The 13590-nt window shown below is 45.1% G+C and overlaps 2 protein-coding genes across 6 annotated transcripts in view; both read left to right on the top strand.

Moving 5' to 3' along the window:
* The window catches only part of SPAG16 (sperm associated antigen 16), a 360207-nt gene extending 352304 nt beyond the window's left edge, over positions 1–7903 (top strand). Inside the window, exon 16 of the mRNA XM_088167654.1 lies at positions 7469–7903. Within this exon, the coding sequence (XP_088023780.1) occupies positions 7469–7650 (182 nt within the window). The 3' untranslated portion in view covers positions 7651–7903. The remainder of the gene's footprint in view (positions 1–7468) is intronic.
* Positions 7904–8984: 1081 nt separating this feature from the next.
* VWC2L (von Willebrand factor C domain containing 2 like) overlaps positions 8985–13590 on the top strand; it is a 43727-nt gene continuing 39121 nt past the window's right edge. Inside the window, exons 1-3 of one of the 5 annotated variants that reach the window (XM_088167650.1) lie at positions 8998–9395; positions 9480–9608; positions 11563–11978. In XM_088167650.1, the coding sequence (XP_088023776.1) occupies positions 9488–9608; positions 11563–11978 (537 nt within the window). In that variant the 5' untranslated portion in view covers positions 8998–9395; positions 9480–9487. Of the gene's footprint in view, positions 9396–9475; positions 9609–9633; positions 10265–11511; positions 11979–13590 lie in introns of those variants that run through there. The other 4 variants (XM_014882011.2, XM_088167653.1, XM_088167651.1 and 1 more) reach the window with 4 other exon arrangements.

Raw genomic sequence — 13590 nt, 5'->3', positions numbered from 1 at the left:
AAATGCTTTCTTTGCTCTGAGTAACTTTCTGGTGATTTCTTGCTTGAAGAAGATTTGTCAAGGTCTGAGATCTGTTTAAGCTCCAGGAATAATGCCCCTTCATCTAGGTCACAGTTCCAGAGAGTAAGAAGTTAAGAGAAGTCCCCTTTTTCCATCAGCCAAACATTACTCCGTGCCTTTACTCTTTGGAGGGAAATGCATCAGGCCACATCCTGCTCCACACTCATTTATCAGCCAGGCCAAATCTCTACATGCAGATTTTTTAAGATGTGAATTGAATTTCTGCTAACACACTGCTTGAGTAATTTGAGGTTTTCCTGTGTTCCAAGAGAATCCCTTTCCACCTTTGTAAATGTCTACTGAATACTTTGCCTGAGAAACTTCTCTGCACTGACTTTCCTGTTACTACCTTTTTATGATACTTGTGTCTAGGACACCTGCACCTCATGGCCATACTCAGCCTAAAAAGCTGCCTTTCTGTTTAGGAGGCCTGACTGTTGCTGTCCTGCTGAAAGCCAAACAAACAAGTAGTTTGCTCATTCCAAGACCTTGTCCTTTAAGTCCTTTTTGCAGTAATGACTCTGTTTGTGGTGCCCTGATCCTGCCTCATTTGAGCACATGATTGCACTGAGTTGAATGACTTCACATGCACACGGTGAGTCACGAGTCTAAGTGCACTCTGAGATGAGCTAATTTTCCCTAATATGCTTTGCCAAATCTATGTCTATTTAAATACTTCTGAGAAAGGGGAAAGAAAAAAGTCACTAGAGAGAATGACAAAAGGATTTTATTTTGTATTAAACAGGTGTATTAAACACCTGTATCAGCAGATTCTTGGACAAGACTCTCTTTCCCAGCTTGCCTTTTGGTCTCTATTACTGAGAATATTTAGTGAATTGATGCAAGTGAATTAAAAACTGCTCAAGATTATTCTTCTATGCCCTGTCCCTTGAAAGATCTAAATAGAGTGTGAAGACAAAGGGAGCAGGGGGTAATCATTATTTCTACAAGAATATACAGGATTTTTTACTCACATTTGAGAATGGAGTACTTATAATAATGTCAAAAAGTGCATTCCTAAGCAAAACATAGTGTAGAAGAAATAGTTGTTATATTTGTTGAAAGCTGTTTATAGAACAAAAAAAAAATGGTCCACCATCTATCATATGTTGAAATCAGTTGCCTGGTAAATAACATTCTGCTTAGTGTGACAGTAATGAAGAATTTTATCTACAGCCACTGCAATCACAGTTTGCAGCCTTTGTAAATATTCCATTTGCTTTTATGTAGGCAAGCACATAAATTGTTAGCCAAATTACTAAAGGGAGGGACTGGGTATTTTTACCTTTCACATCTCACCTGAGAGGTGCCCAATTCCTAGGAGACTCCTGGCTGAGGGATCCTGATGATGATGCAAATGGTTGTAACTCCAATAATGACAAAAGACCTTAATTCAGAGGGAATGTAATCCATTAGGGCTGTACAATTTGTAACATTACCATGAAGAGACATTCCTTTTGAAAAGGGAAAGAAAATATGTTTGATGTAATGTGTTATGTAAGGAATTGGTAGCCTTTAGTAAGTAAGGTTCAAAAAACCCCACTTATCTTAAAATATATTCCATTGACTAATAATCATGGGCCCAAATTAAGCTAAAATACATTCTGACTATTCTTGAACAGAGTTTAAAAGTTCTGAGTAATGACAACTGGTTGAACCATTAATGTAAGTCCTTAAAATATAAGTAGTTTCTTGATGCCTTCCACTTTGGGTCATTTCTTTGGAAAAAAACCCACACAACAAAACCAGATGCTGCTCTACATGCATAGGAGAAATCAATGGATGGGATCAATATTCCCTCCACAGGTAATAAATGCTGAGAAGCATTTCTGTCTATCTAAATTGATCCTAGAGAATTCTTTAAATTGGTTCTGATGTGTATAAAAACCATTTCCCTATTGATCAAAGCTTTTCTTGCTTGCTTTCTTTGATATGTTATTCCATCAAGAATGGTCTCAGGCTTCTATATGCAGTTATGATAAACAGAATTTCTTCAATCCACGCAAGATTTTTTTTCTTTTTAATTTAAACCCAGAAATAGCTGGGTTTGTCTTTGAAGGTGGATACTTTGCTTACAGTTAGGCAGTGCAAGTAATTTTTAAATTGGGGAAGTTATCACATCAGAATTATTTGCAAGGAAGTCTGCTGAAACGACTGCCCAAATCCTGCTCCTCCACTACTGTGTTGTCCCTGAGAGGAAGAGCTGCTGGAGCAGAGAGAAGTTTTGATCTGTCACTGTCCTTGTTCTGCCCCACGTTTGAGCAGAAGAGTGCACCTGAGCTGCTGAGTCTATGGAAATTATTACTGGGAGAGAGCAAACAGTGCCAGTTATCAGGAAGGATGTCTCAGCCTCATGTGCCTGGGGAGCTGTGGAGTTTGTGACTTTTGTTCCAACACTATTTTATTAGCATTGAAACTACTAGGCTGCTCCAGAAACATGAAATACTGTCAGGCTAAAACAGAACTTTCAGATTATTTGATAATGGAATGTTACAGAATTAGTAAATTGATTTGCTCAAAGAAAAGTTAAATGCTTTAATGGGCATATAAAAAGGCTCACCATTGGGGAGTGGTGGTGGTTTGCTCCAGACCTGTCACAGTTTCCAGCTGTTTGGACATGTAAAGCAGTGTGTAGTGTGGTCCTGGCAAGGTTTCACTCAAAATCCATTGTACAAAGAAGACAGTAATCATGGCTGTGATTTCTGTTAGGCTCTTATGAAATATAAATTGTCAAACTGCCTTTTGACAAGTACAGGTTTTGTTCTTCTTACCCCAAGTAATTTGGAGCCATCAACCCAGCAAATTAATCTTGTCTAGTTCTATCTTCTGAAGAAATGCAGTAACAAATTAGATTGCTTCAACACGCCTGCACTATTTTAAATTTATCCACCGGTTCAAATTAGGAGATGGATTTCATACTGTATTCACAGGAGGGACTTTGGTTCCTTAGGATTCCTTTGCACAGGTATGCAAAGTTCCTTGCAGATGAGAAAAAGCAGGTTGCTTACTTATATCTAACATAACTGAGCCTCACTGAGTGCAATAACTTTGCTTTTAAGTTTGCATGTTTAGGTCAGTATGGACATTCCAGTAAATTTGGTGGGATTTTTGGCAGATTCCTGCTTTTGGCACTTTATGGCTATGGCCTTTATCAAGCCCATAACTTTATATACATTTGGAAAATTTACAATAATAGATTTTCCTACAAAATAATTAATTTTAACTACTCCCTTCTTCCAGAGTGGGGTATGTATCCTAAAAGAAAAAAAAAATTAATAAAGTATTACTATCTCTGAGGCACCAAATGATTTTAGGGTTCAGCTCTGGTCTCAAAACAATGCAGAGATACAGTTTTTGTAGCAGGAATAGTTCTTTTAGAAGGGCATGGACGATTTTTATTGTTTTGAGTACAAATGTATTTCCAACCCAAACAAGAGCACTGCACTTGTAATTAATCAATGCCTAAAACGAAGAGCATTGCCAGTCTGGAGACAAGAACAGAGCTTTTCTCTGTAGGACACTGGGACTGGAAACCTACAGCAGTACTTAACTCCAGTGCTGGGGAAAAAAGGAGTTGAAAGGGCAGTGATTCCCCAGAGTAAATTCAGCCTGGTCCAAGCAGAAAGGTGACTGTCCAGAAATTGCAGATTCTGGCTGCAGCTCCCGGGTGAGGTGGGACTCGGAGGAGCATTTTCATGGAAACCCTGTGTTTCACCATCCCCTCGGGGTAATCTAGGGTCTGCCTTGGCTCCTCATTTCTCTGTGGATCCCCAAGGAAGGACTAAACCCTGAGGTTTACAAGTGGAATAAGCACCATCAGCCAAGCACATTTTAATGCACAGAGTTTTTTGTCTGCACCTTTAGTTGGCTTTGCTACCTTTCTTTACCTTTTCCAACTCACTGCATCCTTTTTGAAGCAAGTGTCCAGATGGTCAGAGCTTATGTTATTCTAAGGACATAATAGGGGTACATCAGAAGAATTAGGACTAGTGTTCCAGCAATGGGCAACAGCAGATCAGCTGTGATTAGTACAAAGGCTGCTGCTGTAGAGTCTCTTTGTGGTGGCAACGTGCTTTGTCATCACTCCTTGTCTGCCAGGTTGAGGAAGAAGGCTGAGCTCAGGATTGGCGTGGCGTGGGGCCAGCCAGAGCAATTTTTATTTTTTTTTTTTTTAATATTTATCTCCCCATGTTGCCACGTGCACCAGCAGATCCAGAATAGGTTCTGGAAGCCTTGTGAGCTGGAGATCCAGGGGCTGTGAGATCTAGAGCTCAGAGTCGTGGAGACTTTGCATCTTCTAGGCAGAATGTCTTCATTTCAATGCAAATCAGCCTAACTGCTCAGTTCAGTGAGTTTGCATAGACCAGCCCCATCTGACAGTTGGGTCAAAGGTATGAAGAACAACCTCTCTTCAGGCTTTTATCTTCCTCCAGTGTTATATCAAAGTGCCTTTGTTAGTGACAAGTTAGTATCCTTCATTAAAATACAGCTTTGCATCACAATTATGTGGTAGTTTTTGTTTGCTTTCTTAATTGGAGAAAATTTTGAAAGAGCAATAAAACACAATTTGTTCCCTCTTCCCAAAATGAAACGTCTCCTTTCGGAAGGAGGGAGGGAGTAAATTTACATTATAATGAGCAAATTGTTATGGGCTCGTAGATCAGCGTTGACATAAAGGGTGACAGAAATGAGATGTTGTCATTTTGTGCATTCCCCCCTCACATGCATCTGCCTGTGCATCCTGCTGCTACTGAGCCAGCAAGTGGCTGTACTCACAGTCAGGGATAGCAACACATCCCAACTCAGGGAAAAATTCCTGTGACATGAGTCATTCTTCAGCAGGGCTGCCAAGTGCACCTCCATCCTTTCCCCAGTGAGTGCTAGAGATGGAGGCAGTGCAGGGTACTACTGCACCTCCTAGCTGGCTGGTTTTTACTGATGCCCTCTATTTTCCTCTTGGCTTTGTCATTTCCCAGGATTGTTGGAATACTGGCATGGGCTGACGAGTGCTATGGTTTTGCTTCAGGCATGTGACTTACCTAGCAAAGCATGCAGAAAAACGCAGGGTTGGGGTCTGTCCCTGCCCTGCTCAACCCAGGGAATGAATGAGCTGAAGCTTTGTCTCATTTCCACATTTTGACTCAGTTGTCACTCTGTCCTGCCCTGACTTTCTCGAAGTGGACTGCAGCTGTCCAAACCTTTTGTCCTGCCTGTCCCTCTCTGTAACAACTGGGTTCATTAGTGGCTTTGAGAAGCTGGAAGTGACATTAACCCCCTGCCCAGCTGTTGTGGTGTCAGAGCTGCAGGCAAAATGGCATTTGTTTGGCTCCTGGAGAAGTCATCCAGAGATTGCCTGGAGAGTCTCGCTGCAAGTGCAATCCATATGCAATGCTTCTGTCAGCAAAGACTTTGCAGGAGGAGAGTTTATAATAAATATTCACATCTGCTGCTTTGGACACTCCAATCCATCCTACAGATATTTGCTGTGTCAGGCTTTGTTCTAGATGAAGAAACTGGGTAGTTATAAAGGTTTGCAAATAGGGCATATTTATCATGGTTAGCTCTACTTCCTAGTTGCCTTTCTTGCACAAATACCCATGACCACACCAAGCATGGGTTGTAGTTAAATATTCTCAGTGCATTTGCAAGCTGTTTTAGGCTACGTGTTTCTTTTGATAAATGGTGAAATGAAGCCATCAGATCTTCATGAGCAGAATAGAGAACATCATTGTTATGACCTAGTTTGAATGGAGGAACGATATATTCCCTGGATAAACTGTACATCACATAGGCACACCCACGGCCCTAAAGTGTTAAAATTGGGATAAATTCCTCCGTGCTCATGTCTGTTGGGCAGTATGTTCCCATTGGATATTTGGTGAATAACCTGAGTTACTAAAAATAGAAAAATATTTCCTGTTTTTCATAATCTTCCCAAAAATTATGACCTTGGTGCCAGACTGACTTTGTCAGTGTCAATATTAATTATTCTTCTGCTGGTGATGTCTTTGCTTTCAGAGAGAAAATCTTGATACATAAGAAGAGCAGTAATCACTTGGAGAGTGCATTGAACTTGCTCCAAACAGAAAAAGGTGTTTGACCAAGATCACGACTGACAGTACAGTGATCCCATTGTTGTTAGGGCCACATCAGCTTTGAAATTAATGTATTGATTTTTCTTTTTTTTCTTTTTTTCTTTTTTTGTACGTGAAACTCATGATTATTGTGGTTAATTTCTAAAGAACCTTTATCTGGAGGCTGGGTAAGTAAGAGGTGCTATAAACATATCACTTACCAGCTATTACCTCTGCTTTTATTTAAGGAGGAAGATAAACTTATAAGCACATAAACATATAAACACATTCTGCTTCCTTAAAAGTGTTGAAAACTGAGTCCATTTGATTTGCAAAAAAAAGCACATGGAAACTAAGAACTCCTTATATCCTTTTTTAGGTTTTCTTTTATTTTTTCTACTCTTAAATCCTGTTCTATACTAAGGATTTAATTATCATTTTTTCCCTAAGGATATAAGGGAGCAAGCACTCAGTTCAGTTAGATGCCTGACCTTCTGGAAATTCAGCTGAAAACTTACATCCTCATGTCTTAGAGCAGTACAAGAAAAGCAGTGTCAAAAGCATGGTCTGATGTTGATACCTCCAGGTATTAGGAGAGCATCTAGCCCTCTGGTGCTCAGTCTGTGCATCAGAATCTGTCCCTGAATAATTATATCCAAATATAAGTGATTGTCCCACTCTGGTCTGCACTAGGGAAGTCCCACCTTGAGTATTGTGTGCAGTCTTGGTCACTGTAACATAAAAAAAATTATTAAGCTACCAGAGAGCATCTAAAGGGCAACAAAGAGTGTGAAGGGCCTTGAGGGGAAGCTGACTGAGGGCACTTGGTCTGTTCAGCTGGAGGACACTGAGAGGGGACTCACCAGGGTTTGCAACTTCCTTGTGGGGGGGAGTGGAGGGGCAGACACTGATCTCTGCTCTGCGGGGACCAGTGACAGGACCTGAGAGAATGGCCTGAAGCTGTGCCAGGGGAGGTTTAGGTTGGATATTAGGAAACGGTTCTTTCTCCAGGAGGTGGTTGGGCACTAGCACAGGCTTCCCAGGGAATGATCACAGCACCAAACCTGACAGAGCTCAAGAAAGGTTTAGACAAACTCTTGGGCACATAGTGTGACCCTTGCAGTGTCCTGTGCAGGGCCAGAAGTTGGACTGCATGATCCTTGTGGGTCTCTTCCAACTCAGCAGATTCTGTGATTCTGTCAAAGTAGCCAGGCTCCTTTTGAGGAGAACATGAACATTTATCTCAGAAAACAGGAAAGCACCATCTCAAAACTTACAGCGCTTCTCTCTTGTGTAGCCTTTGCCAACCTCGATGCCTTTGCTGTGTGTTTCAGGTGGCCTGGTGGCTCTGGCGAGCAGCGAGGGCTCTGTGAAGGTGCTGTGCCTGGCCGTGGGCCAGCTCTCCATCCTGCGTGGCCCTGGGGTCGAGGTGCGCTGTGTGCGCTTCCACAGCCAGGATTACCTGCTGTCAGCGGGCGCCGATGGCAGGGTTTGCATCTGGACCTGGGCACAGTGACACACCTGGACCTGGGCACAGTGACACACCTGGACCTGGATGCAGTCACACACCTGGAGCTGCGTGCAGTCACACACCTGGCCCTGGGTGCAGTCACACACCTGGCCCTCATTGCCTTCCCCAAGAGCGATCTGACAATAGCACTGCAGGCTTACAGCTTCATAGCTCGTATTTGCGCTATTCAGGGAATATTCGCCCAAACGCAGCATTATTTGGCATTTTATCCAAATAAACCTCTCAATTTCTTCCTCTTTCTGCTGTCACCGTGTTTTCCTCAGCACCAAGAACCTCTCTTTTGGTGGTTTCTGGAGAAACAGCTTTACAATGACGCCTAATGCCAACGCAGCCGAATTGCAAGGAGATTGATTTTTAATGTAGCGCAGCACGAGCCACAGGAGCCGGGGCGCCCCTTCCCCGGCGCAGCCGCCTGTGGGAAGACGAGGCGAAGTTTCCACAATGCAGCTATGGGGAATGTTTTCCCGGACACCGCCGGGGCAGCGGCCATGAGCCGGAGCCGGAGAGCGCGGAGGGGCTGAGGGAAGCTCCAGCCCGCGTATCCGAGGGGAACCGGGCTGAGGGGAGCCGGGCTGAGGGGAACCAGGCTGAGGAGAGCTCCAGCCAGTGGATCTGAGGGAACCGGGCTGAGGGAAGTTCCAGCCGGTGGATCTGAGAGGAACCGGGCTGAGAAGAGCTCCAGCCAGTGGATCTGAGGGGAGCCGGTGGATCTGAGGGGGAGAGGGGCCGAGAGGAGCTGGGCTGAGGGAAGCTCCAGCCGGTGGATCTGAGGGGAATCGGGCTGAGGAGAACCAGGCTGAGGGGAGTCCGAACCGGTGGATCTGAGGGGAGAGAGGGGCCGAGAGGAGCTGGGCTGAGGGGAGCCCCAGCTAGTGAATCTGAGGGGAACAGGGCTGAGGAGAGCTCCAGCCGGTGGGTCTGAGGGGAACCGGGCTGAGGAGAGCCGGTTGATCTGAGGGGACCGGCAGGTCTGAGGAAAGCCGTAGCCCCAACCAGCGGCAGGCGGAGCAGCGGCCGAGGCGGGAGCGCCCCGCCCCTGCATTATTTTTTGGGTTTTGCCCCCCGGCTCTTCTCTCTTCTTCTTTTTTTTTTTTCTTTCTTTTTTTTTTTTCTTTTTTTTCCCCACCACCCCCCTAAAAGCAGAATTAATCGTAACAAGGGCAGGCAGGGAGCGCGGAGCTGCGCGGCGCGGGCATGGCCGGCGCCCGGGCCGGGGAGTCCCCGGAGGGGCGCGGGGGCTGCCCGCCCGCCGGGCGCGGGGCTCCTGCGCCCGCCCTCCCCCGCCTGCCTCCCGCCTAAGCCGCCATCGCTCCCCCCCTTCCCCCGCCGAGGCGAAGCTGGAGCCGCAGGAGATCCGCCGGGCACAGGGAGGGGACAGGGATGGGTTGTTTTCTCTCCCCCGCCCGCCCCGAGACCTGAGGAGATGCAGCCCAAGTTCGCCGCGATGACTCTGCTGCTGGCACCGGGGTTTCTCCGCGGCATCGCAGCCTCCGGACCGCCCGAATCCTGCTCCCTCTGAATCGTCGGCGCCGGGTTAAAGCTCAGTTCTCATGTTGTGGTTGCTGGGCTGCCGCGCTCCCGTTTTGCCATGGGAGGTGGAGGAAAAGGGATTGTCCGTGAGTCAACACCGAAAACGTGATTAGGAGGAACTGCTTTCACTAATCTGTTTCTAACCTTTCAGTCCATGTTGGCCTGTGACCCCTCTCAGCTTTCACATCCAGCCTGATCAGGTAGGTGTGAATTACTCACTTGGGGTGAGGGAAGGCGGATGGATAACGTTTCAGAGACTTACCTACGATCCTGGCCTCTCTCAGCATGAGAAATGATGAGAAAGTTCAAGCTGCAAACTAATTCTGAGCCAAGCAGCATTTGTTTACTTGTTGAAATCTGTCCGTGCAAGACGTCTGCAGTCTGTCCGATTTCCAGGATCGAGCCGAGTGCCTGTGAGTTGCTGTGGGACATCTCAGCTGCTGTAGCAAAATGTAGTGCTCTTATTTATGATCTGGGGAGAACTTTTATATACATGTATGTATATACACACAGATTGTTTTGAGAGCTTCCTCATCAAACTCCGGCAGATTCTCACAATTGTTTTATATTTCCTCAGATATCAATTACTTTATTTGCTGCTTTTTTTCTCCCCCTAAATGCCCCCAAATCTGCAGTGTTGCAACCTACCTGTAGCGTTAGGTGGGGAGATTCTCTGCTCTGTAGATATGTAAAGCAGCCGTATCTGCATGAATCGCTGGATTTCCAAACAGCATGTTAGAGTAGATATTGCTGATAGGAGTAACAAGAGGGTGCATAGTCCTTGTGATGGAAACACAGCTAGTACTTCAATTAAGAAGATATCTTTTCGAATTTGATAAATCTTGTGTAATATCCGGTGTCTCCCTCTGTTGTGGCTTCGGAAAAACTGCTTGGTCAACAGGATCCTTTAGCTGCTTCTCTGGGATTAAAGCTTTCTCCTCCTGCCGCTGCTTTTTTTTTGCTTCAATTAAGGGAGAATTAATTGCTGAACATCTGCAGTCCACCAAAAATGCCAATATATAAAAACGTCTCCCCGAGGGGTGGAGGGGAATGCTCCCTGTGTGTGTAGGTTAGTGCATGTTTGTGTAGACTCCTTGTGCCTGTGTGTGCATGCTCTGGGAATGGAGGAAAAGAAGGGATGACACACACCCCAACAGTCCATTTTTTTGTTTGTTTGTTTGTGCCAGCATCTGCCTCCGTAGTTCTGCAGTCCACGTAACGCTGATATTTCATCTCATGTAAAAGTTTCCTGGAATACTTTGCCCGGTTTTGTTTAAGAGGGGTCAGAAAGCAGTTTGCTGCCCGGCTTGCACTGGCTGCTGGCTGGTGTGTGGGCAGGTTGGTGGCAGTGATGTGGCACTGTGGGCAGCCAGAAGTGCTCCCAAGACACCGGCACGGAGCCTTCGCCTGGCGCCGGCTCTGCCGGGGTCAGTCAAAGCCCGGCTGCCTGCCGGGGTCCGTCCTCACTCCACCACTTCAGCACAGCTCGCCCGGGGTCGGGCCGTGCTCCATCGCTTCCGAAGTTTTAGAAAGGCTCCAGCTTAATCAGGCCGACACATTTCAGTGGCTCCGTGCGTTATGCAGGCATTTAACGTCCTGCACTCCACGGGTTTTTTTGCTGGGAATTACTGAAATGCTGAATAATGGAGAAGGTGAATTGCATCTTTGCTTCTGCCAGGGTTGAACGTACCTGCTGCCGGCTGGGCTTTGGTGGTAGCCCAGGAAGTCCCTCGTCAGAAATGCTGTAAATAAGATTCTGTACTACTCCACCTCTCGCAGCCCAAGTTTACCCCAGCACCATCTTTCAGATCAGACACAGATCTGACAACAGATTGTGCTTAACTCCTTTTTCAGCTCAGGTTTCCCACCTCGGTTTAATGAAGTGGGCTGTGCTCCACACGTTGCACCAAGGGCCACCACAGGAGGTTTAGACCATTCTTAAACTTGGCTTCAAAATCCTCTGAGTTCCCCACCACCATGGGATTTCAGGCAGCTGGTTTAATTTCTGGTGCATCCAAAAGCTCAGCTGCAAAAATGAGGAAAGTAAAAATTAGATGATTCTGTGACCCACCATTCCTTTGGAGATATTTTATGGTCATATGCTTCCAGGCATGTGTGTCTAATTTAAGTATTTCACATGCTGTGTTCTCTTTACCAGTAATTAAGAAGAGGTTTAATTCAAATAAAACAGTGGTAGTTATCTGTGCAGTTTAAAAACTCGGATTTATTCTTTAGTGCTGGTTGAAACAATGACTTTTATAAGTCAATACTCCTTGAATTTTGAGTTTTTTCTCACTTGAAACTGTTTGTTTTCAGACCACAACACTGGTCTCCCTATGGAAGCAACTGTTTGTATTTGGCTTTGAGGTCCCATGGAGAAGCCGAGGAGGGGGATGGCTCTTCATATCCATGAAGCCTGGATACTTCTGTTTGTGCTCCCTGGTTTGGTCACTCCAGCTGCCATCAATCATGAAGATTACCCTGCTGATGAGGGGGACCAGGCCTCCAGTAATGACAATCTGATCTTTGATGATTACCGGGGGAAGGGCTGTGTGGATGACAGTGGCTTTGTGTACAAACTGGGAGAACGTTTTTTCCCAGGACATTCCAACTGTCCCTGTGTCTGTACTGAGGATGGACCTGTTTGTGATCAACCAGAATGCCCTAAAATCCACCCAAAGTGCACAAAAGTGGAACACAACGGATGCTGTCCAGAATGCAAGGAAGTGAAAAACTTTTGTGAATATCATGGGAAAAATTACAAAATCTTGGAGGAATTTAAGGTATGGAAGCCTTTCTTCAGTATTTCATATTAGCATGCTTTAGGAATCGCATTTTTGATGGGAGCTCTCAAAGGCACTCAGTATTTGCTTACTGCCGTCGATGAATGCTGAAGTCATTTTTAGCTGTGATGCAGGTCTGGCCCATGTAAAAGCTGCTACCTCCCCTTTTTGGGCACTCGCCGAGGGCCAGTGGTCAGTCAAATCCCCTGTGAGAATTGCCAGCCCTCTGCATCTGCCTCTTTTGCTCATAGCATGGATCATGCTGGATTACCAAGGGTGAGTAAGTCAGTACTGAGTGCTTTTTAAGAGCCCCTTTTGCAACTTGGATAGCAAAAAATTGATGGCATGGTGCTGAGAGTTGTTACTCGTAACTGTATGAGCATGCAAATAAGGAGATGGTAAACTCTTAATTTTTTCATTTCAGCTGTGATAAGGCTGTCTAGAATGGAGAAGATGAACTTCTAGCCAGATGAGCACCTCATGCAATGAGAAATGTGGGGTTTCATTGTAGTGGTTGAGTTCATGTAAGGAATGTCATAAATCCTGAAATACATCTTAAAAAGAAAGACAGTATTTTCCAAGATCACTGCACAACCTGCAGTTCTCATTCTAATGAGTTTGATCACAAGCTTTCAATTCTGCTAAGGAAAACAGCATTTCACAATGAAGATCAGGGGCTGTAAAAGCTGTAGGTACACAAGTATGTTCTTCCAGGTCACGTGGCTTTAAGAGTTGAACCTCTATTATTAACAGCAACCTGTAACTCTTCATGGCTGTGTGCCTGATCTTATTATACACTTGGACAGATTATTGTCTTTCCTGCAAGGAAAATAACTTCATATAGGTCTGTGTACTTCACCAGTTCTCAGTAACATAGATGGCAATTCCCTTTTTCACAGAAATTGTCATTTTCAGGGAAGGTAGCAGCTAGTAGTTCCTTTCTTCTGTCATGTGTGGTGTATGTTTATCTTTTTCTGTCCACCTGAAACTGCAGTCATTGAGTCTGGGCGAGACAGTTTAATGTCACAAACACAAGGTAAAGCAAATGTATGAGGAGCATCTCCTTGAGGGTCACCCTGATCAACCTGCTCTGCTTTGCTGAGGGATGTGAAAGTCCCCTGATCTTGTGAGCTGCTCAGATAACAGTTCCTTCTTGCCCTGGGAAGGCCTGGCCCAGGTTCATCCCATCATCTCACTTCAGTGGTCCCATCTTGACTGCTGTGTTGTCAGGTGGTGAGATACCTCACCTAGGTGATCAGGTTTTCATGTCAGAGGTAGAAGGTCTCGTTTTTAGGAAGCAGAAATTTGTAAGGACTCTTTGAAGAGATTTCAGTGGGGGAGATATTTTAATGACAAGATCTATCTCTTGCATGTAAATTAAGTGGAAAAGTAGTAATGTCTTTTCCTGAAAGAAATAATTTCATCCTGATAACAGCTTAAACTCTAGGAAAACAGGATACAGGAGAGAAAGGCTGTTGGAGAGAGTTAGGAGCCATCTGGTTCATTGCTTGCTGTCTTCAAATAGTTGGGGTGTTGTGTGGAAAACAAAGTTCCAGCACCCTCTGAGGAGCACAAAGCAGACGGTGTCATGCCACTCTGACACACAGTAACC

Source organism: Sturnus vulgaris, chromosome 7, assembly GCF_052056855.1.
Source record: "Sturnus vulgaris isolate bStuVul1 chromosome 7, bStuVul1.hap1, whole genome shotgun sequence".
Lineage (NCBI taxonomy): Eukaryota > Metazoa > Chordata > Aves > Passeriformes > Sturnidae > Sturnus > Sturnus vulgaris.
Note: the sequence above shows the minus strand (reverse complement) of the source record. Positions and strands in the feature narration are given on the sequence as shown.